The 27,558-nt window shown below is 43.3% G+C and overlaps 4 protein-coding genes across 10 annotated transcripts; 1 reads left to right on the top strand and 3 right to left on the bottom strand.

The window, feature by feature from the left end:
- Positions 1–459: 459 nt before the first annotated feature.
- Positions 460–7,910, bottom strand: LOC115015310 (salivary glue protein Sgs-4-like). 3 transcript variants are annotated; one of them, XM_029442480.1, is made up of 6 exons: positions 7,501–7,910; positions 6,349–6,545; positions 5,268–5,327; positions 3,859–4,050; positions 2,112–2,258; positions 460–1,750 (listed from the first exon to the last, which is right to left on the bottom strand). In XM_029442480.1, exons 2-6 carry the CDS (start codon positions 6,541–6,543, stop codon positions 1,148–1,150), a joined length of 1,197 nt encoding a protein of 398 aa, XP_029298340.1. In that variant the 5' UTR covers positions 6,544–6,545; positions 7,501–7,910; the 3' UTR covers positions 460–1,147. The 3 variants fall into 3 exon arrangements, with proteins under 3 accessions (XP_029298340.1, XP_029298339.1, XP_029298341.1); XM_029442479.1 differs by having other exon boundaries at positions 7,491–7,909; XM_029442481.1 differs by lacking the exons at positions 5,268–5,327; positions 6,349–6,545 and having other exon boundaries at positions 7,491–7,910.
- Positions 7,911–8,804: 894 nt separating this feature from the next.
- LOC115015759 (gap junction beta-3 protein-like) lies at positions 8,805–10,160 on the bottom strand. The gene is made up of 2 exons (XM_029443296.1): positions 10,056–10,160; positions 8,805–9,607 (listed from the first exon to the last, which is right to left on the bottom strand). Exon 2 carries the CDS (start codon positions 9,555–9,557, stop codon positions 8,856–8,858), a length of 702 nt encoding a protein of 233 aa, XP_029299156.1. The 5' UTR covers positions 9,558–9,607; positions 10,056–10,160; the 3' UTR covers positions 8,805–8,855.
- A 969-nt stretch (positions 10,161–11,129) lies between these two features.
- LOC115015726 (gap junction beta-4 protein-like) lies at positions 11,130–12,627 on the bottom strand. Its single transcript, XM_029443257.1, has 2 exons — positions 11,826–12,627; positions 11,130–11,707 (listed from the first exon to the last, which is right to left on the bottom strand). Exons 1-2 carry the CDS (start codon positions 12,359–12,361, stop codon positions 11,407–11,409), a joined length of 837 nt encoding a protein of 278 aa, XP_029299117.1. The 5' UTR covers positions 12,362–12,627; the 3' UTR covers positions 11,130–11,406.
- A 1,207-nt stretch (positions 12,628–13,834) lies between these two features.
- Positions 13,835–27,463, top strand: LOC115015823 (homeobox-containing protein 1). Of its 5 annotated transcripts, none has more exons than XM_029443411.1 (13): positions 13,835–14,069; positions 15,451–15,562; positions 16,774–17,200; positions 17,467–17,552; positions 18,338–18,448; positions 20,142–20,360; positions 21,875–22,031; positions 23,168–23,250; positions 23,818–23,913; positions 24,058–24,176; positions 24,436–24,497; positions 24,863–24,931; positions 25,575–27,463. In XM_029443411.1, exons 2-13 carry the CDS (start codon positions 15,481–15,483, stop codon positions 25,624–25,626), a joined length of 1,563 nt encoding a protein of 520 aa, XP_029299271.1. In that variant the 5' UTR covers positions 13,835–14,069; positions 15,451–15,480; the 3' UTR covers positions 25,627–27,463. The 5 variants fall into 5 exon arrangements, 4 of the variants coding, with proteins under 4 accessions (XP_029299271.1, XP_029299274.1, XP_029299273.1 ...); XR_003833031.1 differs by lacking the exon at positions 13,835–14,069 and having other exon boundaries at positions 14,077–15,562; positions 25,575–25,864; positions 26,088–27,463; XM_029443414.1 differs by lacking the exons at positions 13,835–14,069; positions 20,142–20,360 and having other exon boundaries at positions 14,077–15,562.
- Positions 27,464–27,558: the final 95 nt, after the last annotated feature.

Genomic DNA, 27,558 nt, shown 5'->3' on the forward strand with positions numbered 1-27,558 from the left:
CGCTTCAGCTCCCCGCTGGAAAGGGCTGTCTGACAGCAAGGTGAAGCGGTGAAAATGTTCTAAATATAGCGTACACTTAAACTGAAAGTATGTGTTGCTGCTGCCCTCATCCACAGCAGCACATTGCTTAGCCTCCGTGCTGGTACTCTTCTCCGTTTCTCCAAACTGGAGGTAATACACCGAATATGGATAAGTACTCCATACAACCCCAATTTAAAAAATCCAAACTATCATTTTAAGGAGCAGGCTAGTGTCTGGTCTGACAGCTGAGCGGTACCGTCATGCATTTACCGATAAAGGTACATCGTAGGTCCTCGAATGTGTTCGCACCGGCCTGTCAGGGTTTCTACGCGTGTCAGAGTGCAACCTGTAATTCCTGTCAGCTCATAAATTGCCACATTTTAAAACTTGAAATGTTTTCAGTCGCAGAGTTCAGCAACAAAACACACAAGATAGAAGCAGGATTTGGAATAAAAACTTTATTTACCGGTCAAAATAAATACAGAAACTTGCAGTACTGGCATATCTTGACTTGCACACACACATCTCCATCCTTGATAAAAACAGATAAAAGCTTGGAGGCATACACTCTGGACACTGCATGTCCCTTTTCTACTGTACATGCCTCCATGTGTAAACTCAAACATTAAAAGGAACTTTATTGCTTTCCTACCGAGAGTTAGACGAGAAGATCGATACCACTCATGTGCACTAAATGGGACATGATTAGCTTAGCTTAGCATAGCATAAAGACAACGCAGGGGGGGAACAGCTAGCCTGGCCTTATGAGCTGTAACCTTTCTGCTTGTGTACAAATTAGTTAAATGGGAAAGTTTTGAACTGGACAGAACCAGCGGTTTTTCTCCCCAATCCCAGTTTCATGCAAAGCAAAGTAACTCCGTACATAAATTAAAAACTCTCACTGCTCACATCCAAGAAATAGTCCAACACACAAATCACTGGTAAATCCAAAACTTGACGTTTCTGTAACCTTAACGTTTTGTACAGATTAAATAAACATTCATAAAGGACGTTCACATAACCGGGATCCTGCACACTGTGCCAACAGTCTGAGCCTCAGAATGTTCATATAGCAGATACCCTCACAGCATGTGGTCTTCAAGGAGCTCAGGTATGTCACACGTGTCTAAATCCAGAAGCTGGACCTTTCCTGCGTGCCCCTCTCCAGCAGTTGGTGCTGCTCCGGTGCCCTTTGCTGGCTGCCAACCCTCGTTTCTTGCCTTTTCCTGTCTGACCTTTCTCTGTACGGCTGGAGAGGCCGTCTCTCCGAGGGAGGAAGACTCTGATGCTGATGGGGAAGCTTCTGGGGAGGGGGAGAAGGTCTGTGCTGCTGTCTTGGAGGTTCGGTATTCCGTCTTGGAGGTTTGCGGTAGCTTCTTGGAGGTTCTGTGTAGCTTCTTGAAGGTTCTTTGTAGCTTCTTGGAGGCTCCGTGTAGCTTCTTGAAGGTTCTTTGTAGCTTCTTGAAGGTTCTTTGTAGCTTCTTGGAGGCTCAGTGTAGCTTCTTGGAGGCTCAGTGTAGCTTCTTGGAGGCTCAGTGTAGCTTCTTGGAGGTTCTTTGTAGCTTCTTGGAGGGTCAGTGTAGCTTCTTGGAGGGTCAGTGTAGCTTCTTGGAGGGTCAGTGTAGCTTCTTGGAGGGTCAGTGTAGCTTCTTGGAGGTTCAGTGTAGCTTCTTGGAGGCTCCGTGTAGCGAGAGGGAGCAGCTTTCTCCGTCGGACTCACCACATTTAGCTTCACAAAACACAGAACCCATTCTTTTTAAATATTGCTCTATTTGTCTTGCACCTAATTATGCATCTCGAAGGATTCTATTTTAAACTCTTGTATCTCTGGTATCAATGAAAACCACAACAAACTAAAACTTTGTTTACCCCACGGCCATCACAGAGTTATTTTCACACATTTGCCGTACGGAGCAACTTCATGCTGTTTTACTAGTTTCCTAATCTTTATCAAGGAAAATGTAACTCACTGAAAGTGGAAAATAATATTAACATATATATTTATGGTGTTTTGATGCAGATATGTTTGTCCTCTGAGGACAGAGCAACAGTGTTTAAAGGTGACACACAGTTTGAGTAGAATATCTCACCGCTCTGCCAAAGTCCCCGGTTCTCTTCCTGTTAGGGCAGCAAGGCAGACCCAGGAATGAAACGCAGAGAGCAAAGCACCGGCCGGAAAACACCATCTGGATGACACAAGTCACGATGAGAGGCACCCAGAGAATCAGAGTGGTGCTCTACAGAGGGGTGGAGGAGCGGAGTTAGCAGAAACCACCAGCTGGACCATAAAGAACACTATCTGAGGCACGAGCAGCAGGGATACAGTGTGGGCAATGATGCGATACAGAACCTTATCTTTCCTCAGACGGCTGTGAAGCAAGAACACAGCAGCGGGTCTGGGAGTTTGCACAGGAGACTCAGCATATGCAGAGCAGAATGTATCAAAGTACAGGAGTGCAGAGGGAGATGACATAAAACGAGCTGCCGCTGTTAGTTACGGTCGACTCGCAGACTACAAAGAGAACGAATGTTTATAGTTTGAAGTTTGGATCTTTCTTTAGAATTTACGATGAAATATGCAGGAAGCACAAAGGAGCCATCGTTAGTTCCTCTAAGCAGCTCTGGATGTCAGCACCAGAAGCCCAAAAGACATTTGTAGGTGATGCAACGGGCCCTCCGGCAGCCATGTTAGAGGCTGGTCTGCACTCTCAGGAGAGGAGTTACTTCTGCACCGACTCACCGAGGGATCAATCTGGTTGATCATCATTTTTAAACTAATTTCTTTGCTGAACACGGGAGTCGCTGGTCTACCACTCCATCGGTTAGTTTGTGTTATTGTGTGACTGTTTTCACAGACAAACTGACCCATCAGTGGTTCCAAAGCAGCCTGGTGGCTTTGAGGAGAGCCTAGATAACGGCGTCACTTCCCAGTCGGTCAGAGCTGTGTGACGGCGAGGTAAAGCGGTGAACATATTCTAAATATAGCGTTCACTTAAACTGATATCGATTTGTTTTTTTCAAGGTGGGCCTAGTTTTAGGGGGCTGAAATAAAGAGTATATTGCTTAGCTTCCATGCCCGTGCTCCTGTCTGCTTCACCTCAGTCGTCTGTAGTTGTGATAAACAAGTCAGCTCATCATTGCGGAGACCTGAACACGAGCTAAAGCATTACACGTCGCTACAGTAACATCACACACACACACACACAGCGCTCAATTAGACTATTTAAGTGGAACTACGACTTTCCTTCTTGCTTTAATACTCTCATGCATCTGTGGTTACTACCAAGTGTCTCGTGATGACAGAACGTGCTGTAACCACGGCGATTGTATGACATCAGTGTCTTATTCAACCACAAATGATGTCGGGGGTTGTACGTCCATCTAATACCGCGTTTATGCTGCTAATGGCTCAAATCCGACACTGAACTATAACTCAAAAGCTACGCTGTAGGTATTTACAGCTGGACTGGCATTAACCTCCTCACATCAAGTATAAATCCAGCTTAAGACAAAGGTCACCTAACGGACTACTAGACGTGCTAAAATGCCAAAGTGGTGCTGATGTGTGGCTGCAGCTGTTGAGGCTGAACCGGCCTGACAGCCCATCTGTAGCACGCTGGAACAGGACAGAGCCTGAAGTGGACCGACAGGGTCAGGTCAGCATTACTGCCACCGATGTGACTGGCTGAGTGACTCCCACTCCCACTCCCACACACACACACACACACACACACACGTTTGTGCCACAGTGACAATGGTCAGCTGTTCAAAGAGCCAGCTGCTGCAGGAAGGATCACAGTTTGTGCCTTGATCTCATCGTTTGTCGAACACACTCACATAGATGCGTGTGGGGTCAAAGGGACACTCGTTGGTGATGCTGGAGTAGCCAATGGCGTCGGGGAAGCGGCAGTGACTCAGGAGGCTCCGCCCGCCGTGAAGGACGGCCATCACCACAGACACGGAGAGTCCGACGGCCGAGGCCGCCGCCATGAGAGCTGCAGCCAGGCCGACTGCGAAGAGTGACCACGTCTGCGAGGATGAGCAGAAGGCGGAGAGAAACAATCAGGGATCAGAAACCTGATGGCTGATAAGATTCCCAGTTGGGAGACTGAGGCTACAGTATAAAGATACAAGGACAGCACAGAATAAACACGATTAATACACAACGTGATTAAAGGCAACATTTACAACATATGGACGCTCCACAGCAAAAGGAATAATGCTTTGTGACCAGTTATTGTAAAACATTTAATGTCATGTACTGCGAGCTTCTAATTTCCTTAAAAAGGTATCTGATGGCCTGAAAAATATAAATATCACCGGCCTCATTCTCTAAGCCTCGTCTGATGTAGCGATGGTACATCAGAGGAGGCTTAAAGGAGGAAGTAATATTTTATATCTTATCTTATTTTCATAATCTATTGTTTCCTAACAGGATTGTTTTACTTTGTTTAACTTTACGTTTAAAGATGTACATCTTCAGTCGGAACAAACGGGCTTGCGCGAGACAAGAGAGGGACGTCTGAAAGTATTAAGTGCGATGACACATTGTTGGTTTTGGTCCTTTAAACGAGACGTGTTGCCACGTGCATGAGCAATAACAAACATCATAACGAGTAAAAGGTTCACAGAAGGTGAGACGTGGGTACAGAAAGTCTGCAGGAATTTAAAACACTTTGTGTCGAGTCGAAACTCGATAAGAACAACACAAAATAATGCAAAAACAGATATTAGAAGCTGCAGTAGCCAGGACGTGTGATCAAGGTGTTAACATGTCAAAGGGAGTGTTGAGATTACTTGTTATTCATGCATTTGTGATACCTCGATGACTGATTACAGATAACATGACGGACGGGGAGTTTACTCTCGCCAACAAAAGAAAACAGGGAGTGGTTTATCGCGGCAGCGTCGCCCGGGTTCACTCCAATCCAGCTCAACACGTCCCGTCTGACAGCTGACTGAGTAAACAGAGGAGAAGCCATGCTGCACGGCCGCAGGGACAGAGGGGGAGGGGACAACAACAACACCACCACAGAAACTACTCCAGCTCTTCAGACACATGCAGGAGCTCAAAAGACACATTTTAAAAAGAAATAAGAGAAAGCTGGTGTGCATGCAGTGCAGGAAGATCTAAAGGAGCAGAGAGTGGAAACACTGATCTGGCAACATCTGAAGGATGAATGGAGAGAGCAGAAGGGAGCAGGGGGAAGGACTGACAGCAGCACTGTTGGAGACATGATACTAACCAGGCCTCTACTCTTCTTGTTTTTAGACAGGACAATAGCCAGAATGCCAACAACAATTCCCTGCAGAGACGAGACAGATGAGATTAAAAGGATAAATCATTTCACTCTGTTTGCAAGCATAACATGAACACAAATATAATAAGATTTCACTCTCAACCAAGTCTCACAGAGGTAGCAACACAAGGAGCGCAGCTGTGCAGTCACAACGAGCTCTTCTAATAATGTCTTTAAAACCTTTCAAAGTTGTTTTTGTAATGCCGAAAGAAAAAGAGATTAAATATGAGACTATTCCAACAAATCTAATTCATATTTTCTGCTTTTTAAAAAAGGGAAATTACAATAAATGTGTTTCTTATATCATCGTATCAAAATATGACAGAGGTCAATGAATCTGTGCTGGAGGATTGTGAACGTGTGGGAAACTACGCCACAATCTTAGCGGGATTTTCCAAAAATGGAGGTGATGGCGCGACGGATTCATCCAGAAATAACATTTACTTTTGGCTCAAACCTCTGGCAGCCAGCCACAGTTACTCAATTAAAAGAATATTACAGCAAAACTCCATGTAAAGAGACATATTTCTAAACAGAAGGCCTCCTATTGTTACTTATTTTAGATGTCCCAAGTGATTTTGGCCAAATCTAACATTTCTTTTAAGATCTTTTCTCCCCTGACAAAGCAGCCGTGTAGAACTCAAATATGAATAAACATAAAAATAAGTTTTCTTCAGGGGTTCTTTGTTAAGAAACAAGAGTTTGGCAAGTGAGGCACTGAACTGCAATATTGATTTGTGTATTAAGAAAGTTTCCACAGAACTTTATGATTCATTATAGATGCATTGTGTAGCTTGTGGTCTGCAGGGTGCAGATGGGAAATCCCTCCAGATGACATTATACAGTCTGACAAGACGGATATGAAAATGCTTTTCTTTTATGGTTTGTTTATGTGACTGTAAATCTTCTAAATCTAATAAAAAATAAGTTGTGCTATTCCCTCATCCTCCATAACACTCCAAGAGATGTCATTGCTCCTTGATATTGCAGAACTGCTCTGGGATCCGTATGAATCTTATGCACTCACGACGAGGCCAGAGGTGAGAGCGACCACATTGGAGATGGCGTACTCCAAGGTCCGGGCCTGCTTGTGGAGGGCGATGTGTCGGAGCACCACGCCGTGCACCAGCGCTCCCAACAGGAAGTTAACGTGACCGATGAGGATCATGCTCAGACCCATCTTCATCAGGGTCTGGGGCTCCTCCAGGCTGGCACAACACATTCCTGAGGAAGAGGAGCACGGGAAAGCTGAAGCACACAGAGCCTCGATGTCACGTGATGTTACATCATCCATGTTGTATTGATCAGAGACACAAGAGTCGGGTCAAACCCCACAGCGGGGATGTCACGTGGATCAATGATTAGCTGCTGAGCACATACTGTACAGTTTACACTGCAACTGTCCCAAACAAGTAGAAGAGTCGACGAAAGAATGAAACTAAAATGTTATAAATCATTTAAATAAAGAGGATGCAGGCCATGAATTAAACAGATTCACATGTAGTTGTTCAGCCTTCTTATGAAAAGCCACACTGTTCTTGCACATGACGCTGAACATGTCAAATTAAACCTCAAACATAACTTTCCACAGTCAGATGTCATCTGACAAGTAAGAATATGAAGACAAACGTGCGTCTTGGCTTAATATGAGCAGTGAGAGGTTACTTCAGTGACACCTCTACAGTCGTGCATGTGTGCAACATGGGAGAGGTCTCCATGTTAACCTGCCCGCTGCTCCCATCCTCACATTTTGGGTTTCAAAACTAAATATATTTCAGGAATTCTCACTCACACATTCCTGCATTTACTGAAACAAAACACATGCAGAGCAGGAGACGATCAGCGTTTCACACTTCAACCATGTGGACCAAAGTATGTGGGTTCAAATTAGAAGCGCAGTAACATGAAATATCAGAGGCAGGACTTTGACATGGGCGCTGTTGAAATTGTTGTGCTAGGAAAACATTTAAATCTTTAATGAAGGGATTTAGCCCAAATATAAAAAAACTACTATATTAATAATGCAATTTTAGAGCTTTCTTCACAAGGAGAGCGACACCACCACACCCGAACAAACACTCCGAAAGTTTAAAACAAACAAATGTCTGCAATTGACTTTAATTTGAAGACACTTCACAGCCTATTGATTATTATTATTATAATTATTACCTGTACTGACCATCTTCTGTTATCGGTCACCATTCAGTTGAATTCACGGTGGAGAGTCTCGTGCGTGGATCTTATCAGCGTGTCCTCTCTCCAAACACAAGACGCTCGCTCAGTCCAGCAGGACGGGACAGGTGACACTTCTCACGTTTTTCACAATAAAATGTCATTTTATCTAAGAATGTATCACTAAACGTGTAATCTTGATAAACACTGAAGGCCTACTGTACTTGCTTGTTTTTTTTTAAACCAATTAACTAATTGTTCTCGAACAATTACATTAAATAAAAGTGAGGAAAATGGAACTGAGCAATTGTTTAAACGAATTAAACCGAAATCAAGATTATGTTTGCCTAATAATCTGCTGTAAAGTAATACTTTTTCATCTCCCGAAATGCTCCTTACGTAGGACTCCAATCGTTGTTCTTTGAGAAAACAGTTAATGCTTTTATTTTGAAACCAGAATTAATTACACAATGTCTCTCTATTGAATTTCGACAAACTTTATTAACTCCTGCACCTGTTAACACCTCCCTGGTTCTGTTGTAGACACTACAGTCAGATGAATGTATTAATAAATGTTAAGTTTTACATTAAAATGTGTTTTTGCTCATGTGGTAACATTAACCTGTTATACTAGTTCCGGTGTCCACACCTGGATCAGAGCCTGCAGAAACATGACACTTTTCTTTTCTTTCTTTTTTTTGACCTGATAAACCGATAAAGTTACTAAAGAGTGCCACAGAGAAGCTTTAGTTTAGGAATGTTGAACAAAAGCAGAATTGTCTAAGCAGTATACATGCTCACAACTGTAATAGAACTCTGGGAGGGATCATCGGCACGTTTATTGAACACACACACACTATAGTTTGTCTTTAGTGCCACCAGGTGGAGAAACGGCGCCATTAAAGTAGGAGACTTGACCCATGAACGTGCATTTGCTGTGGTTTTATTATTTAGTTGAACAAATATATATATTTTCAGTGCTTTGACAATCTTTTTTTAGGGAATACAAGAAACAAATAATGTTAGTTTTGGTAATTGTCATGAGGACAACAGTCACAAGTATGCAGATGATCGATTACTTCGTGTTGTACAGCAGTCAAAGTCATTCAACGTTCTTTTAGGGCTGTAATATTTATTACACTTGTTAAAAATTAACTCTTATATCATTACAGAGCATTGGATTGTTTGTCAAAATACAATATATATATATATATATATATATATATATATATATATATTACATATACAATTATACATAACATTACTTTTTAAATTAAAATACCCTGAATGGGAGAATTAAAGGTGTACAATTACAAATATTGATTCCATATACTGTGTTTCCAGCTACGGCTTGCAGTTATCTCAGCTCATGTTATGGCGGACCTTTAAAGACGAGGTCTGGGCGCTGCCTCTTTGTTTGAGGCTCACGACCCGGAAAGCGACCAGATAGAAAATCTCACAGATGTTGAGCACCACACACACGACGGATGCCGTCACCATAAAGTAGGTGAAGATGGTCTTCTCAGTAGGCCTGGATATGTAGCAGTCCACCAAATTAGGACAGGGACTGACATCACACTGGACCTTCCTGGGCAGCTTGAAGCTGTCGTAGATGTAGTGGAGCAAGTAGAGGAAAGTGACCTCGAAGGTGGTCTTGATGAAGAGGCTCATCAGGTAAGTCCACCACAGACCGCCGTGCTTTTGGCCTGGGTTTTCGTACAGCCGAGTGTCCTCCCCGTGCTTGAGTTTGTACTTTCGTTCCCGCTCTTCACGGTAGGACACGTGCAGCACCACCATGAAGGAAGGGCAGGTGACGAAGATGAGCTGGAGAGCCCAGAGGCGAATGTGGGAGATGGGGAAGAAGTAATCGTAGCAGATGTTGGTGCATCCCGGCTGGCGGGTGTTACAGTCGAAGTGTCCCTGGTCGTCGCTCCAGACCCGCTCGGCAGCTACGACGAAGACCAACACTCGGAAGACGAAGACCACTGACAGCCAGATTCGTCCGAAGGCAGTGGAGTACTTGTTGACTCCACTGAGAAGACCCTGGAGAAATTTCCAATCCATGAGTTCAGTTTTGATTGGATTAGAAGTCTGTCTTTAAACGTTGCGGAGAGCTAGAACACAACAAGGAGACAAAGACAGAGTTAACTCCAAACAAATATATCAAATCCGCCTCGAGCTAAATATTCTGTAATCTGCTCCAAATATTTCAGATAGTCGTTCTCGTGTCCGATCGAACCATCGCTTTGACAGCTATGAAACCTCAAACCGTCTCCGACATCTCACAGTTTAAAAGTTTTTCCACTTACTTACAATGTTTGGCGCTTTGAAGAAAGACGACTTTAATAATTGATGAAACACTTGGACACATAAAACCTTCCACAGCGCCGATGAACACTCGGCACGTTGTGGGAAGTTTAAACTAAAGCTTGAAGGTACAGTTTGTTCAATCTTCTTCATCCTACCTCCTCCCTTTAATGAAATGTTCTCAGCTTTACAAGGAGTTTTTCAAACCGAATGCGACTAATACAAAATATGCAATCATGAAATGTCTTCGCTTACCGTAAGAAAACTCAGTCCATGGTGTCCCCTGTCTGCGACGTAGACTGTGGAAATGTACAGCAGGCGACCGCTCTCCTCCAGTGGCTCTCTGATTTTGACTCGTCACAAGAATCAACTCTTGGCCATAATCTGGAGGTGTGGCCTCTTTTGGCATCCATCCAGAAGAACTACTTCCTGTCAGCATCAATCTAAAACTGACACCCAAAGAGTCCCAAGAACTCACTTTTACTGTATGAAGGGGTATCCTTACTGAAATTGGTGATTTAAAGAAAAAACAGTGAAAGAAAACGAGAAAAAGATCAGCGGTTTGACTTTGTGCAGAGGTGACGTGACATAATGAATAACAAGTGGACCTTCCTAAACCCCATTAAGGTGTGTGTGTCTACTCTGATCACCACGTTCCTTCACATACTTGGTATCAGCTCCATTAGCAACCCTGGTGTAGAGATTTGATCCTTTGTAGTCTTTGGTTAATCAGGATTAAACAAGGCCACCACCTAACCTTTGTTTGTGCAAGCACTATGAAACCATTGGCACTGAAACACACCCCAGATATGGAGCGCAAATATCTCAAAATCAGATATAACAAGGGTTTGGTTCTCAGGTAACAATGTGCTACAGTCACTGCCTTATTAGTAAACGCAGTTTTATGATACTGCCCTTTACAAATCCACTCTCGGTCGGCTGTTCCTCAGAAATGCAGGATGTGGTTAATTGTCATCAAAGTGGGACTTGTAGGAGTGGGGATTGTATCAACTTTTGTCAATAATGTTCCTCCCATCAGTAACCATGTGTACATAACGTTGTGTTTTTTAATGATTACTACACTGCTGCACCCATCTGTATCTGCCCTGCATATTGTAGGTTCATTAAAGGTGCTTTACCAACATTTCACAAAGCTCCCCTTTAAAAAGACCTGAATGACACGAAGGTCATCAGTTTAATATGCAAGATTCACCCAAAGTTTTCTCACAGGGATAAAAAAAAGAATAGGTGACGAAGCAAATGTGACAGGATGGTTGTTTATTTCAGAAGATATCGTCTTCATTTTCTTGTTCAAGTTCATGACATTATTTCTTTTTGTGGTCATACAGATAACAAAATAATCTCATGTAACAAATAAACATATAAATAGTCAAAGTGCAGTAAATGGCCTTTAGTGTATTAACGTTATTTTAGATCACAAACCTTTAAAAAGCAAACAATATTGAGGAGAAAGACTTTGCATCATTTTGATGTACAAAAGAAAAGAAAGACACCTTTGTAAACATTTCCTTTAGAGCCACTAATATTTTACAACAGCTACCTTACATAGTTCTTTTCTCACACTCATTATCGGGACACACGTCTCTCAGGTCACTACTATGCTGTACGCTGGCGCTGAATTCTCTTTGCTAGCGTCTCCGTTGCCTTTGTCCACCATCTTGGTTTCGTCCCGGACCGGCTCTTTGAAGGCTGAGTTCTCCTTCCCCGTCAGAGGAGTTTTGTACATCATGAAGGAGTTTTCTCTCACTGAGCGATGTCCTCCTCCACCGCAGCAGCTCTCCCAGAACTTCTTCCCACACAGGTAGAAGACCTCGCAAAAAGTGAGGAAGATGCACACAAAGCTGGTCACCACCATGAAGATGGTGAATATCTTCTTCTCTGTGGGTCTGAGGAACACAGGGTCAGAGAGGGAACAGATGGTGTAAGATTAATATGTATTCATAAAGGTTCAGCCATTGGGATTTCAGGATGTTTAACTGTGTTGGCGCTCGCAGGCACCCTTACCTGGCGATGTAGCAGTCCACCATGTTGGGACATGGATCTATGTTGCATTTCACCAGCGGTGGGAAGAACGTGGCCTCGTAGATGTAGAACAGCAGGAAGACAAACACGCCGTCCACCGCAATCTTAAACAGCAGGCTGAAGAAGTAGGTCCACCACAGACCCCCTCGCTTCTTCCCCGTGTGATCATACAGCGGGACGCAGTCTTCTCCGTTCTTCAGCCGGTGTTTGCGCTCACGTTCTTCTCGGTAGGACACATGGAGCGTCACAAGAAGGGACGGGCAGGTGACAAAGATCAGCTGCAGAGCCCAGAGCCGAGTGTAGGCGAGGGGGTAGAAGTGGTCGTAGCAGACGTTGTGACAACCGGGCTGCCGGGTGTTGCAATCAAAGTCCTTTTGCTCGTCACCCCAGACCTTCTCACAGGCCACCAGGAAGACCATGAGCCTGAAGATGAAAACAATGGCGAGCCAGATGCGACCGAATGCCGTGGAGTATTTGTTCACCCCGCTCAGGAGGCCCTCAAGGAAGGCCCAATTCATGGTGCTGTTTCAGATGTTAGGATGGACCCCCTTGATGAAAAAGAAGCCCCCGAAAAGTGGCAAACACTCCGCTGAGTGCTCAAATACAGATGGCTTCCACGCAAACTGAACTGAGCACGTCGAGCACAAATGCTCTTTGATATAGAACTTATTACTTCTGCCTTCTTGGCACAGGGCGAAGGGGAGGGAGGGGGGAATATCAGACAAAGCAAACACAGGCTCATTCTTCTGCTGCAGTCACTGGTGGAACTGGTGATAGCAAACACCTTGACTAACAGGCAGGAGAGAGAGGGAGGCAGGGACACTGCTCGATACTAATGCACACACACACACACACACACACACACACAAGTCCAATGCTGTTCCTGTAAGTTCAATATAAGACATTTAAAGGCTCAAGAATGCCGAGCCATCTGCTCCAAAGAAATAGGGCGCAGTATTTGTATTTTTTGCAGGTAATTTATAAACATTTTTCACCCGCTACAGTCAAAAACACCTCTCTATGAGGTCGTCGACACAGATGACCTCCGTCTTCGCCGGCTCCTGCAGAGCCTGTTGGAAGCTCTCTGTGGCGCGAAGGAGGGATGACTTGTACTGCTGCCCCTTTGTGCAAAGACTCTCAAACTCTTTTTCAGAACAACCACGAGGGAGTTGTTCTCCTGCTTCTGCTCCACATTGCACGCTCTGGATAATGTCTTTGCACATTTATGAACAAGTGTCATACAACCTAATATATCCTCCACATGGCAGTAAGTGTTAACCATGATCGGTATATTTCAAAAACCCGATCATAACCGGGATACTCCATTGGATTAAACACTAAATTTAAAGAATATATGTTGATTCTTGTACGTTTTAAGTAGTATTAACGACCCTTTAACATTAGGAGTCAGTAGCTGTGTGAATCATTTGGATGGTTAATGAGAAGAATTGCTGTTTTTAGACTTCATCGTGATGGTGTGGCCCAGAAGCATGTTATATACAGTAGTATGTATATATTATAAGTAGTTGTTTTATGTTTCTTTGTGCTCATTTTGAGTCTCTTTCTAGTTGGTAAGTGTCTCTTTTAATAACATTTAGTAGGTGAGGTCCAGGGGGCCCTTGGGCCTGGGGAGGCCCGTACAGTAATCCATGCCAATGAGAAAGACAGTTTACATCTGCAGACAAACGCACTTACATGTCGGGTGGTGCTGCATCAAGGCAGACAGATTCAGTGACATATTTGTATTCAGTTGACCAAAATAAAATAATAAAGTACTTAACTGTTGAAAATAAGAGCGCCACTAATGCTTCATAAACCAAATATATATATGAGCGAGGATGGCATTTTAATGACCAAATAATGTGAATGAAACTTTACTTTCATTTTTGGCACAATGTGATGTTTGAATGTAGCTATGGTGTTTTAGTAGCTACAGTATAACCGGAAATCATAATTATAATTCTTGCTAGCTTGACAGTGGTATCGGGTGAGGGGTCATAAATGGAGACAGACTCCCTACATTTGCATACACTATTTCCCCACTGCATAGCTGAAAGACAATATGACCCTGCACCGTCCACTCTCCGCTCGTTAGTCCACCGTCAGCTCCGTACCGAGGAGTTACTTTCTCTTTCGGGGTTGGGTGGACCGCTACTTTCTCTACAGTTTTCACCATTTTTCCTCTCCGTTCAGCCGGCTGCTGCTATCTCTCCACAGTAACGGGAGGTAAGGGAGAGGAGCTCCGTGCTGGGACAATCCGTTGCTAGCTACCAGCTAACTTAGCTAGCTAGCGAGCTAACTCGTTAGCAACTGTGTCCCAGCCCCGTCTCGACCTAACACACCTTATGTTTGCTTGCAGCCACGAATAACCGTAAAGGTTTCGTGCAGAGCCACCAATCTTAAATACTAGCGGATGTAATTTACAAAGTGTAAGTTTTAGATAAGTTGTTAGCCAAGATAAAACAGACTAAAGTGTCAAGTTTCCCAGACTCATTAGTGAGGCTTCATTGGTCCTTCAAAATAAGAGCGCAATTGTGTACAGGGATTTTACAGAAACAAGTAGAACTAATGTAATCAGTAGCATCCTGTGATGCATTGAGATTGTGGTGAGATGTCTCTCCAGATGTTTTTTACAGCTTGTGCTAAATATTGCATTAGAGCTAATACAATGAGTTGATTGCATATTATTAATAAAATGTTACATTAGGGCACACTATAAAGTACTTTTAACTTTCGGCCCAATTTACCCCTATCATTCAGAATCAGAATCCTTTATTAGTCCCACAACGGGAACATTTACCTTGTTACAGCAAAATAACAAGAAAGTAAAGTGGCGAGTACACAATAATAAAATAGAGTAAAAGTAATATAAGTACAGAATTGTTAATAAAAAGTTGTAAAAGTGAATATTGCACATGGCAGTGATAATTGCAGAGTTATAAAAAGTACTTTGTGGTGGTTCAATCTGCTGGCTCACTTTCTGTAAATAAATCAGAATATTTATTATTACACTCGGGTACATGACATTTTGCAAGCTTCTCTCTGTGGTTACATAACAAAACAATACATTAAAAACGGATAGCAGCATAACAACAAAAGGCAGTAGTTCAATTACACATTTACATAAGTCAAAGTGGCTTAAAGTGTTAAATGTGTAACATAAGGTCAATGTGTGTAACGGTTTCTTTCCCAGCTAAACATTACTGTAGGTGACAGCTTATGTAGTAATATCAGTACATTTTGATTGTCAGAATTGTCCTATCTGATCATGTGAGACTATAATCTGATGCAAAGAGATGTTATTATTATTATTAGAGAAACCATACAACTTTCAAAACCGGCAGTTTGTAGGAATGCCACGAATGTGTTTTATTCTGAAGTTTACATTTCATTACTTCCGCTATTTTATTTTACTCCTACCGGCTAACTTAACACAACAAGGTAGCGAGGGGAGGCTGGTGCTCAGGGGAACCAGCCCGAGTTGACGGCGTTAGCGTAGCCGATATAGCCTGCTAGCGAGTCATCCGCTGTTGTAGGTTTGCCAGCATGCTAACAGGGGCAGTTTAACCGCCACACACTGCAGCAAGTCTCCTGTCTGCCTCTGTAGAGGTCCAGCCGAGCTGAACTCCGCGGAGCCATGCGACAGTGGTGTGTCCCCGCTGCGACCCCTCGCGCTGAACCACTCCCGGGGCGCCTGTCTGTGTCGCCCCCTCCATCAGGTAAGATAACCTCAGTGACGCGACGCAGTTTAACTTACTTTAAAGCCAGCTTGCTGCTCTCGTTCTGAATATCAAGTTTAGCACAAAGCACCAAGAATACCAGTGTGTAGATGCGATAAGTACCAGCAGGCTGTCCTGTAAAGTCACAGGACATGCACACATTTAAAAACCGAACTCCATGTATCTGGCAAGTCAACTTTGGCTTGCTTATCAACAAAACGTACATAAGGTATGTGACACTATTGGACCTGACCAATCATAGAAATCAGAAAGTTTTCCTGGTAAATTCGGCATGCATCCCCTTTAACAAGAGCAACTTTTTAAAAAGGTAGTTGGCTCTGTGTAACTGTAACTGTGGTGCAAAACCATAACATAATACCTATGCTGAGTTCATCAGATGGGTTAAACCTACAAAGTTATGTTGTCCCTACCTTTTCAAGTATGCAAGGTCATGTTAAATTGCTTGATTTTTTAAATTGAGTTTAATGTGCTATTCACACTGTAGTACACAATTAATGGAGAATGCTAATGCCAGGCGTCCTACAATGACCCTGCGCATGACAGGCAGGTATAGGCTGTGAAAAGATGGATGGATGTGACTAGGCTGAGTGGACCTGATGTTAGGTTATGTATGCTGGGGTGATCTTACTTTAATTCCACCCAAGTGTCTGTGCCAGCCAAGTGTTTGAAAGGGAGCCAACTTTTTTCGAATGACCCAAGGGTTCTTCAGAGGAGAATGCAGTCAGTCAAGTTAAGTTTTACAAACCACTCGTAGTTATTTGGCATTAGCGTAACTACAATAATCGTTCTTAGATTTGCATGTAAAGTGTTGTATATTGGAGATAAATAAACCCCCAACAAAGGAAGTGTAGTGTTTGAATTCAGCTTTAAATGTCCGTTTCTATTTGGGTTTTCATCTATTAATAATCCTTTCATCATTTATCAGTTTGTCTGCAGGTTCTGAAGAAGTCTGCGACATATTATCTAAATTTAAGATCTATGAAAGGTAGAGATAAATATAGCACTATATGTCTTGGTAACACTTTGTGAAGTCTCGGGGTGTTGTTTATCTGGCGAGGAAGCAACCTAAGCGTGCAGGCGTTTGGTGTGTTCAGAGGGCTACAGTTGGTTCATATTCACTTACAACATCGGTCTTTTGTTTCCTTCAAAATGTCAATTTCACTTTGATCAAATGTACATTTTGTCTGCAGATGCCAGGGTGGAGTGCTGCGAGGTGGAGCCGCGCTACACCATCGAACAGATCGACCTCCTGCAGCGCCTGCGTCTCTCCGGAATGACCAAACCTCAGATCATCCACGCTTTGGAGTCCCTGGAGAGGCTCGACTCGGACCACCGCCCGGCACACTGTGACTCTCAACCCGCCCCGTCCAACAACACCCCCACCACAGCCGCTCCAGCACCATCCTCATCTTCATCCTCCTCCTCCTCACTCTCCCTCGCCTCTGCTACCACGCAGACCTCCGGCCTGGACGGCGCCGCGCTGTCCCCGAGCAATAGCTACGAGGCCTCGCCTCCGCCCCTCTACCCCCCCAGCGTGACGGTTCAGCGGTCTTTCAGCTACGACATGATGGGAGAGGAGGAGTGGGACCTGGAGGAGAAGGTGGAGGACTACATGAGGTGAGCAGGAAAGAAGGAGAGTCAGATAGCTGGGAAGGAGTCGGGAAGCAAGACCAAAAAGAGAGACTATTATAACATCAGATAAAGACAGCTACTGTCCCCCGGGGGTCAGGCTGATTCTCCTGAATCTTAGTGGAGTTAATTCAGGTCAGGTGTTTAGGGATGGCTGAGAAAAGAGAAGCATCAGTGAATAAGGTTAGTCAGAACAAAGGCTGGCGTTTTAACCACCGTGTGAGAAGTCTGATGGCTGTTTGTTGCTTTTACAGGAGAGACAGCAACCTGGTGAAAGAGGAGATCAAAACGTTCCTCAACAATCGCAGGATCTCTCAGGCAATCGTCGGCCAAGTCACAGGTACGGTGTTTAGTCTGTGAACTTATTAAACAGCTGCAAGGACACGTGAATCTCATGATTCTGTGCATCACAGTTGATTCACTATTTTCAGGCTTCAGGTGTGCCGAAGCCTTCGCTCGTGTTGTTAGTGCGCTGCTTTTCAATATGAGACATAACTGGCTGCTCGGCGAACTGCTCACGTCCGACGGAGCAGGGAAATAAAGCAGAGGGAAAGTTTGTGGGACTTATTTGAACTGTTTCAGTCTTCTGCACATCTGAACATAATGAAAGTGTCATTTACTGACTGCAAAGTCGCTTTACTCATATTTTAGTCCTCTGAATGTTTGTTTGTAGTCGACGGTTAAGTTAAGTTATAGACTCCTGCAGGAAACGATCAACCTCTTATTATGGAATGGTGTTACGGTTTGAACATGCAACACAGACGCATATCTAACTGTTATTCATCTGAAAATAATTGATAAATCTCTTTATTTAAATGTAAAAGGGCTAAAAAAATATGAATTAATAACCGAATTGTAATAAATAATCTCAATATTGATCAAAAATAGTCACGATTATCATTTTGTCCATAATCGTACATTCCTATTAATTAGCAGCATGTTCACTAAAGTATTTCATCACGTGTCCTAAATTAAAGGTAGTAATTCATTTGGACGTCTTCATTAGCTTAACGGGAGGTTTTGAGCGTTTGGCTCGATCTCACTAACGTACAGATGCTCTTGGTGCATCGTGCAAATAAATCAATGTGTTTTTATGTGTTAACATGCCTCGCCTCCTGCACGCAGGCATCAGCCAGAGTTACATCTCCCAGTGGTTGCTGCAGCAAGGCCTGGAGATGAGCGACTCCAAACGCAGAGCTTTCTACCGCTGGTACCTGCTGGAGAGGAATAACCCAGGTGAGGCGCGGGGCGGGTCCAAGGGGTCAGACGAGGATTTCAGATACAGTTAGAGATGGACTATTGCAGAGCAGAGGGATGATGGACCATTACAAGGATGATGGGTGTGAGGTGCAGGAAGACTGATGATGAGGAAGTGCAGCTGAGCGCCTCAAGGTTGAAGTGATGTAATGATGTTAATGATGATGGAGGAGATAATGTAGAAAGGAAAGCTTGAATAAGAAAGGGATAAGATTTTTTTTTTAGTGTTCTGTGAATGTGAACCACTGCTTGCTATTCTTCCCTCCATCTGTCCTCCTCTTTACCCCCCCCCCCCCCCCCCCCCCCCCCCCCCCCCATCCTCCTCCTGCATGGTAAACCCACACACCTCTTAATTCCTCACGCTAACCCCGTCCTGGTCCTCGACGGCTGCGAGGTCAAGCAAGGACACAATAAGACAAATGTATATTTTCAGAGCAAAGACAAATGCTAAAGGTAGTCCTGTCACAGGAGACGCTGATCAATAATAGTTTCTGGTTCGGACATGAAACTTTAGCGGGTGAATGCGGTTTGTCTGTCCAGGCTAGAGTAACAGATTGGCGAGGTGTTGACCTCAACATGTCCTAGGATACAGGGATATAGATACTTAAAAAGTTGTTTGGTTTATCGGCCTGAACCCGAAGCAGACTCGGGGTGTTTCACTGCATTTTATATATATATATATATATATATATATATATATATATATATATATATAAAAAATGTATATATATTTATATAGTGTTACACATTTGGGGAATAAAGGGGGCTCCATGCATATTAAACTATTTACATTTTTACAACCTCGACTTCCCCCCCTCCGTTCCACTGCCGGTCAGTCGAAGTTTCACTGAAGTTTTGTCACATGACTGTTGGTCTCGGCTGAGTCTTATTGTTTGTTACAGGATCTCATCAGGCAAACGGAGACTTTAAATGAAACGTGTAGAATAAAGTTATTTTGATGAAATGTCACTAAGAGACTTTGTTCAAGGACCGTTGGATATTTGAAAATCTGATGACAAATTCTCTTTATACAGTTTCTGGCTGTGATAAATTGTCTTTCAAACCCGACGGGGGGGTTGTTGGGTTCAGAGGGTTAAACAGCTCCAACATATTAAACTGCTAAAGATGCTCAGAGCTTTTACTTGATATGACAGAAAGTCACATTTCTTACATGATCAGTTCGGTGAAATAAAGAAAGCTGCCGCTGACCCTGCTCTCTCCCTTCATCTTAATCCTTTATATTTTCCCCCCAACCCTCCCAAGCTTTGCGTCAGCTCCTCTGTAGTTCTCAGCCCTGATGCTGGAGGAACTCTGGTGCTGGTTTTCATTCCTACATGGCTAACAAACTGGATATTAACAGTGATACTAACAATAACTAATTTCCTCAGTGGTCACAATGCTTTGCTTCTGAGGCTCCCATTGACCTGCCCATCATGAAACTAAGAAGAAGCCGTTTTAACGTCAAATTGACTTTTAATTGGATCCTCTGGAATATATTATAAAGCAGGCTTTTGTTGTTTAATTTATTATGACTGAAAACTGCCAGGCAGGTCTACAGGAGTGTGTCAGTTAACCCAATTAACTCAATTTGTAATGGCATTAGCCTAAACTGGTGTCGTTACTCTAATCCTGGCTGTGGCCTGCCTGACCGTTGGTTTTGTCCCGACTGAAGGGCTGAGGTGGAGTGAAAGCCAGCACAGCGTGAGTCCCATGTCCAGGGCCAGGGGAGGGGACAGAGACGGGACGGTAGCAGGGGCAAGTGGCAGCCTCCCCAACCCCAACACCAACCTCAACCCCAACCCCAACCCAGTGTGGAGCAGGCAGAGAGAGCTGCTGATGCACTTGCTGCCGTGGTACACTGCTGCCGCCGCAGCCGCCCAGGCCCAGCCAGGTAACAGCGCCACTCCCTGCCCCCGGCCTCAGCAGCTTGCCACAGGAGACGCCTGCTCATCAGCCGGCCTGCATGCCATTTCCCCCCCCCGTAGCTTCCTTATCACCTTGGGAAAGATGCATTTCGATGCATTTCGTATCAAATGGCAGCGATAAACTAGAGGATTGAGACCTGAATGCTAAAAATAAAGCAGCTCCATACTGTTACAGTCCGAGTGACTTGGTTTGAGCGTAGTGTAGGAGCAGCGCTCTGACTTAATAAGAGCAAGATGCACCAGGCAACAGTGTATCTGCAGGTCTTGGTATTTAGTTTCCTCAAAAAAGGCCTTAAAAGGTATTAAACAGTCTTCGTTTTAATTTACAAAAATATCATATTTCCTCTTGTCTGCTGTAGGCGGTAATGTTAGATATGAAATGTTTTTGTATCCGGTTGCAGGTCGTCAAGAGACGTGATCATCTAAAAGTAGGACGGTGCGTGCAGGAAGCTGTTGAACCAAATACATAAAACAGATCTGAGGCCTTTATTAGTCTCTGACTCTGGGGAATATTCCCCAAAACTACAACTCTAAACTATCTCTACATCCAAATCTCACACATTTAGGCTATTCTAATTTAACTTATGTCATCATTTATTGTACTTCAGATCACTGAGCCTCCCGTCAAACAGTTTGGAGTCTCAACAGCCTCAAACTTTGAAAAACTTAAATGATCTTAAATGTATTCTTCATTTATTATTGCTTATTCCATCCATCCATTGTTCCGCCTCTGAGCCGTGCAGGTTGTGTTAATTGAATTAGTTACATCCTTAGTAATTATTCTTGCATACTGCAGGGGAAGTACTGAGAAGAATGTGATATAATATTAAATCATTGTTGGTCATATCGTCCCCACTGGTTTTCCATCCATACTCTGCATTGTATGTTTGTGAAACGGCGATTAAATAGTCTAAGTGTTATTTAAAAGGTCTTAAATGTAAAGTAAAAGTCTTGAAGAATTTAATTTGATTAAATTAAGTCATTATCTAACACAGTATTATAAACTGTGTGTGATCACAAGCGGCGCACACTCCAAACACACACCTGCAATTACCGCTTCCCACCATAGGGGGCACCAAAGAGAAAGGAATGGAGATCTTTGCGATTGTAACTTTAACTTTAGTAAACTTTACAGAAACCCTGAAACAAGTAGAGATGAGATAAAACATCACATTTCCGTATCGCAGGTGAAGAGCCAGAGGAACGCTTTCTCGTTTATGATGAAGAAGATGAAGCTTTGCATTGTGTTGTGGGATCACCTGGTGGATTTAAGTCTTTCGTAGTTTTATTATTCAGCTCCAGATTATTGTGTGATACAGCCACCCCCACCGTAGGAAGTGCAACAGCAGTGATCGATAAATGATTGTTAAATCTTTATTATTAAGGTAACAGCTGTTGTATCAGCTGGAGTCCAAACACAATCACTGTGTTTTGTTTACACCAACGCTCAACAGTTGGCTGCATGTGCTCTCTTCTTCAGGTGCCACCTTATCAATGCGGTCTCTGGTGAAGGAGGAACCTGATTGGAGGACGGGGATCATGGCAGGCGACAGAGCGGGCGTGGTGGGCGGGCCTCTGAGGCTACGCAGAGGAAGCAGGTTCACCTGGAGGAAGGAGTGCCAATCAATCATGGAGAGGTTAGCATCCAGCGACTCGATTCATTCATTCATTGCAAACTAGTTATAAATGCAAGTAACGATTATTTCATAAATAAATATCACTAATTTCCTAAAGACACATTTGTTTTGGTAAATGTTATTATTTATTTATTTTTAAGTAAAAAAAGACTTCAATTAATGAAACATCTAAATAATAATAAGTCAAATTTATAAATAAAGAAATGAATACAATTTACAGTGTAAAAATCAACTAAATAAAAGATGGAAGAGTAATTATTAACAACTAATGTCAGATTAGTATGTCGGTCTCTTCTTCTCTGTAAGCCAAAAGGATGCAGAGAAAGAGGAGTATCATTCCTCCACAGTCCAACCCGCTGTGTGCAATTGATTTCTCTATTACGTGGTTGCTGTAAGTACAGGGTGCAGTCTGGGCACTCACAGTAATAGGACCACACAGGCCCTCAGCTCAGACAACGCTCACCAGCAGTGCCCCCGGATTACGCAATTCTACTGCAGTGCTGATCCTTATGAGCTAGTTTAGACCCAAGGACGACACAGTAGAGGTGAAGATGGTGTGTGTGTGTGTGTGTGTGTGTGTGTGTGTGTGTGTGTGTGTGTGTGTGTGTGTGTGTGTGTGTGTGTGTGTGTGTGTGTGTGTGTGTGTGGCAGGATAGAGCATCTCAGAGGAAGAGAAGGCTGGAAGAAATTGATCCCTGCATGTTTTGTAATGTGAGCTCATGATTCTTCTTCAGCCTTTGAGGGATATACAGATGTGAGAGTGGAACAAAGAGAGAGAAAAGATTGCTTTGATCTTTACCTGGATATATAAATTTATGTTGTGTGTTTTTTTTTTTTACCAGAGAATCTATTTCCAGGCCAAGGAAGAGATTTAAGCATGCAACGCTTGTATTGCTGAAATTAATCCACTTAAAGCATCCATTAATCTATTTACAGTGAGGACGTCTCCTGCAGCTCTTCCACTGTTTATGGTCCTTACTCACCGCTGGTTCAATACAAAGACTCAAAGTAGATGAGGTGTAAAATGAGACGTACCTGGCGCTGCTCAGACTGGTGCCATCTCATAATAAATGTGTATACAGCGTTGATGCGACATGATTGAACTGTTTCCAACACTGGATGTTTGTCTCTTCCAGTTTCTTCATGGAGAACCAGTACCCAGATGAAGCCAAGCGGGAGGAGATCGCCAACGCCTGTAACTCCGTCATTCAGAAACCTGGTACGAGAGCAGCTGGTCAACATAAAGTATCCTGTTTTAAAATTCTGCATATTTGATTTGAATTCTTTTCTGAAATACAAATAAATAAATAAAAATGAACTGTCAATTTAGGATATTTTGATTATTGGTCATTTTAGTCACTGATTAAGTAAAAAATAATAAACATTTGAAGTCTCCAGCTTCTTAAATGTAAAGATTAACTAAAAGATTGATAAATAAGAAAGGAACTGACTATTATTTTCACCCTTAAAGGGACAGTTCACTCCAAAATCACATCACCTGTCGTGCTATTTATCAATTTAAACAGTTTTAGTGTGTCGGAGACGTCTGACGTCGGTCTTCTCTATGCTAGAACTCGATGGGACTCGGCTTGTGTTGCTCAAAGCTCCGAAAAGATACATTTGAAAACTACAGTTTCATGTAGGAACTATTTTCTTTCTACTGAACTACACCCGCCGACCTTATCACCGTGCAGAAGGAAGTGCGCCTCTACTTTTCTAGCGTAGGATCGTGTCTCCTCTGACATCCTGTGGTTTACACGTATCTGTTGTGTTTTTCATCCTCCAGGCTGCAAGCTATCTGAGTTTGAGCGCGTGACGGCGTTGAAAGTGTACAACTGGTTTGCGAACCGTCGGAAGGAGATGAAGAGGAGAGCGAATATCGGTGAGGACCTGATGACTCGCTTTCAATGTGTCTATGAAAAAACAGCCATGAACTATTGAAGTAGTCTCTTTAGAAGTAGGAGACTCTTCTTCCCTCCTCATGTCTCCATGTCTTACCTCTGCTTCCCTGTTTTAACACAACCAGAAGCTGCCATTTTGGAAAGCCACGGAATTGAGGTGCCAAGTCCAAGCTGCCATTCAAATGGTGAGGAGGGAGAGATGCACGAGTTTGCCGATCAGGTGAATCATCGATTCTCAGAGCAGGTGAGTCGACTTGGTGCCACGGACGGCTTGTAGTGAGACTCGTTGGCTGTGATGAGTGTAGTTATCACACGTGTTCGGCTGTAGGGTCTCAAAAACAAAAGCTCTCTTTCAAATTGTCGGGTTGAAAGGGGAAACGCATTTAGGAATATGCAGGTATAACAATGGCAGCCATAGTGAAGGCTTTCAGTTACTCTTTGCCATGAAAAGGTCAAACAGCCGTCGTCTTCAGTGTCTTCTTCACACATGTTGTCCGAGGCAGGTGGCTGCAGCAGCAGGAACACGGGCGGGTCACAGCAGGCGAGGAGGACATGAACACGCTGAGTAAAACATCGCCTTAAAGGAGATTCCGACTTATTTCAACCTGCCGTATACGCGGTCATTGTGACTCCATGGGTCAGGCTAACTTTGCACTCGCCACCTCTGAGGTAGAGATTCGGGGAAACAAGGACTTGTGTATATTGTATATCAAGCTGTGCGAAGCTCTTACGTTCTACAGTCAATGGCCGAACTAGCCGTGTTGTCTCATCACTCATTCGTGGATCACTTTGCACACCTTATACATTGTTTTCCGCGAGTCCTTGTTTCCTCAAATATCCAAAAAGGAGGTGGCAAACGCAAAGTTTGCACAACCCGGTGGAGCCACGTAATACGGCAGTTTGAAATAAACCAGAATCTTTCTTCAACAGGCTGAAAGATCCGAAAGAAAAAGTGCTATCGGGGACAATAAAGCCTGATGAAGCCAAGCTGCTATACAGGTACTTCATAGCAATAAGGGGCCTGATGTATAAACAACCCCACAACCCCCCCACATACACTTGTCTTTATAAAGACGCACACTTGGTTTCAGCTGAGCGGCAGTTGTTTGTCAATTCCCCTGATGTTTGTAGTCATTACCTGTTAATGATCGCATCATTTGATCTTGAGTTGTGAAGCGCTTTGTGTGTGAATGAGTCATTGATAGTTTGTAGGAACGTTATGAATTAGTGTTCTGAACGCTACAAACCGCCGCAGCTGCTCCGGTACTGTTAGAAATCTTCGCCGACGCAACACAGTTGGTGAAATTGTACTTTCTTCACCGTAGTTCTCGTGGCCAGGTCTCTGATTAAGACTCATAAAACAGAAAGTGTAGCTTCTTAAATCTAAAGAAAGAAAAGCGTGTTCATTAGTACCAAATGTGTTTTTTGTCTGAAGCTCTTGACGTCCTAAAAGCGAGAGAAGTTAAACTATAGTGTGCAATGAACCAACCCGACCCGCGGGTCGACGTACACATCACTGCGCTGCTAGAATCTAATTCTACTGCGAGCGTCAGACTAACTGCACCCGTGCAGAAATATGAGACAGTTATAGTGGTGTATCTAATCAAAAGTTATGACTTAAACATCCTTACTTTCTCCACAGGAAGAGACCACTTCCCACAGGATTGTTGACCAGCAGGACCCCTCCTCATTAGCTCCCACAGAGGTCTCAGCCCTGCCGAGCCCCTCCCCTCAGGTTATGGATCACAAAGAGGAGGATTCAAAAAGGGAGACTGTGGACGAAGAGTGACCAAAGCTGGTGGAGTTTGGATCATCATATTAAAATTTTAATCCGACGAAATAGGAAAACAATAAGTGTCTCCTCCTCCACCCATGTAGGGCCTTTGGGGCCTGTGGCTCCCAGAAATCAAAGGGAGAAGGGGCCCTCTGATGGTAAGGAGGCCACTGTATTTATCAACAGTAATCCTGCTTATATTAACAGCAATATACAGTATATATATATATATATATATATCAATATATAGTGCATTCCAAGATGTTATTAAAAAGCCTAAATTCCTTAGAGGGAGAATTATGTAAAGGATACCTCGCCCATGTTAAGCTAAGCCTTTTCTTTTTATTCTTCGCTACATGCCTTCTTTTTGCCTTTTCACAGAGTGGTTGTTTGATGGACTGTGATGACATGAGTGTGCTGAGCCTGCAGGTCAGGTGTGTGTGGCTTTGGGGATAAAGTATGGTATCTAGTTCACGGGGAGACGAACGCCCTCTGCTTGCTTGAACGTCTTTGACCCCATCCGGTTCGTAAGACTCTAAACCTCAATCAGTCGATCGATCCAATCGGTCGATCATTCAACGAGTGCTGTTGCTATCAAAGCCGTAAAGCCCTGAGGGACAACTGGAATCTCAGGTAATCCCAAAAAAAAGGTGGATAAGGACGGTGAAGAATTGTCTTAACACGCTTTATTTTCTTCATTTTCTTCATCTTAACTGTGTTTTACCAAAACAGGATGTGTTATTTATACCTTTTTATATTAGCAAAACAAGCCTAGGACAATACATCACAGTATCTCTTCTGTCATCTGTCTTCTTTGTTATAATCTGAATGCTGCTGTTTGGTCATTTTTTGTAGTATAATCCTTTTTTCAAGAAGTCTGTCTCAATCCTCAACTCAGCCAGTGAAGCTAGACTAGATACACGAGTCTACTCAGATTTGTTTTTCTTTTTTTTTTTACGTTTGAAAGAAACGCTAAAACAAATGTGATCAAAAACATTAATGCTACATGCTACAAGCACCTTCTCTCCTATTGGAATAAGCTAAAGCTCCTGTAAATTTGCAAAGCTGCACTTCAAAGTGGTTCTCACTATAATTGAAAGAGGGAAGCGTTGCAGACTACCTGCATTTGGGCCTCGACATGTACATAAATAAGCCAGAGAATATACACGTCTATGGGTGCTTTCCTTCAAATTACATTAGCACTATATAGAAACTGTTATTTGTCAAACTTGAATAGCTGACTTAAACGTGCATAGTCCCCTGTATTTACTGGCCGAAGGCCTTGGGAGTTACTCCCTTAATGTTCATGAAATGGACAAAGACGCTTGTTCTCTACCGTGTTACCTCCTGATGCCAAAGCTATGCCAAGGTAGAGATGAGCTCCTGTGCTCACAGGAACAAGATACGACACTATAGATATACAGTACATAGATGTTTATTTGCTCAGTACAACACTAGCCAACTCTAGCTTACCTCAGAATATCTCTGTGTCATGAATGTGTGACGGGCTTAACGCTCATAGCACTGAAGTGACAGCCGCCATTATTGTGACTGTTTATGATACGGACAGTGTTATGTAGCATTTATGACGGGTGGGGTTTGCCCTGTATTGTTAACGTATACTCACCTCAGACAGTTCTGTCGTGCGGCTTTGGACAGGAACCCCAAAGCTGCTCGCTGGTTCTGATTATTACGCTCCTCTCTATCTGCTTTTATCTGACGAGAAAACATTAACGGTAATAAAATTGTAAACCATGGTTGTGATTTGTCTTGTTTTTATTTTTTGTTTGTTTGGTTCAGTGATTTTAAGGTTTGGGATAGATTCATTCAGGGCCATTATTTATCTGAAGAA

This window comes from Cottoperca gobio, chromosome 11, assembly GCF_900634415.1.
Source record: "Cottoperca gobio chromosome 11, fCotGob3.1, whole genome shotgun sequence".
In the NCBI taxonomy this organism is placed as follows: domain Eukaryota; kingdom Metazoa; phylum Chordata; class Actinopteri; order Perciformes; family Bovichtidae; genus Cottoperca; species Cottoperca gobio.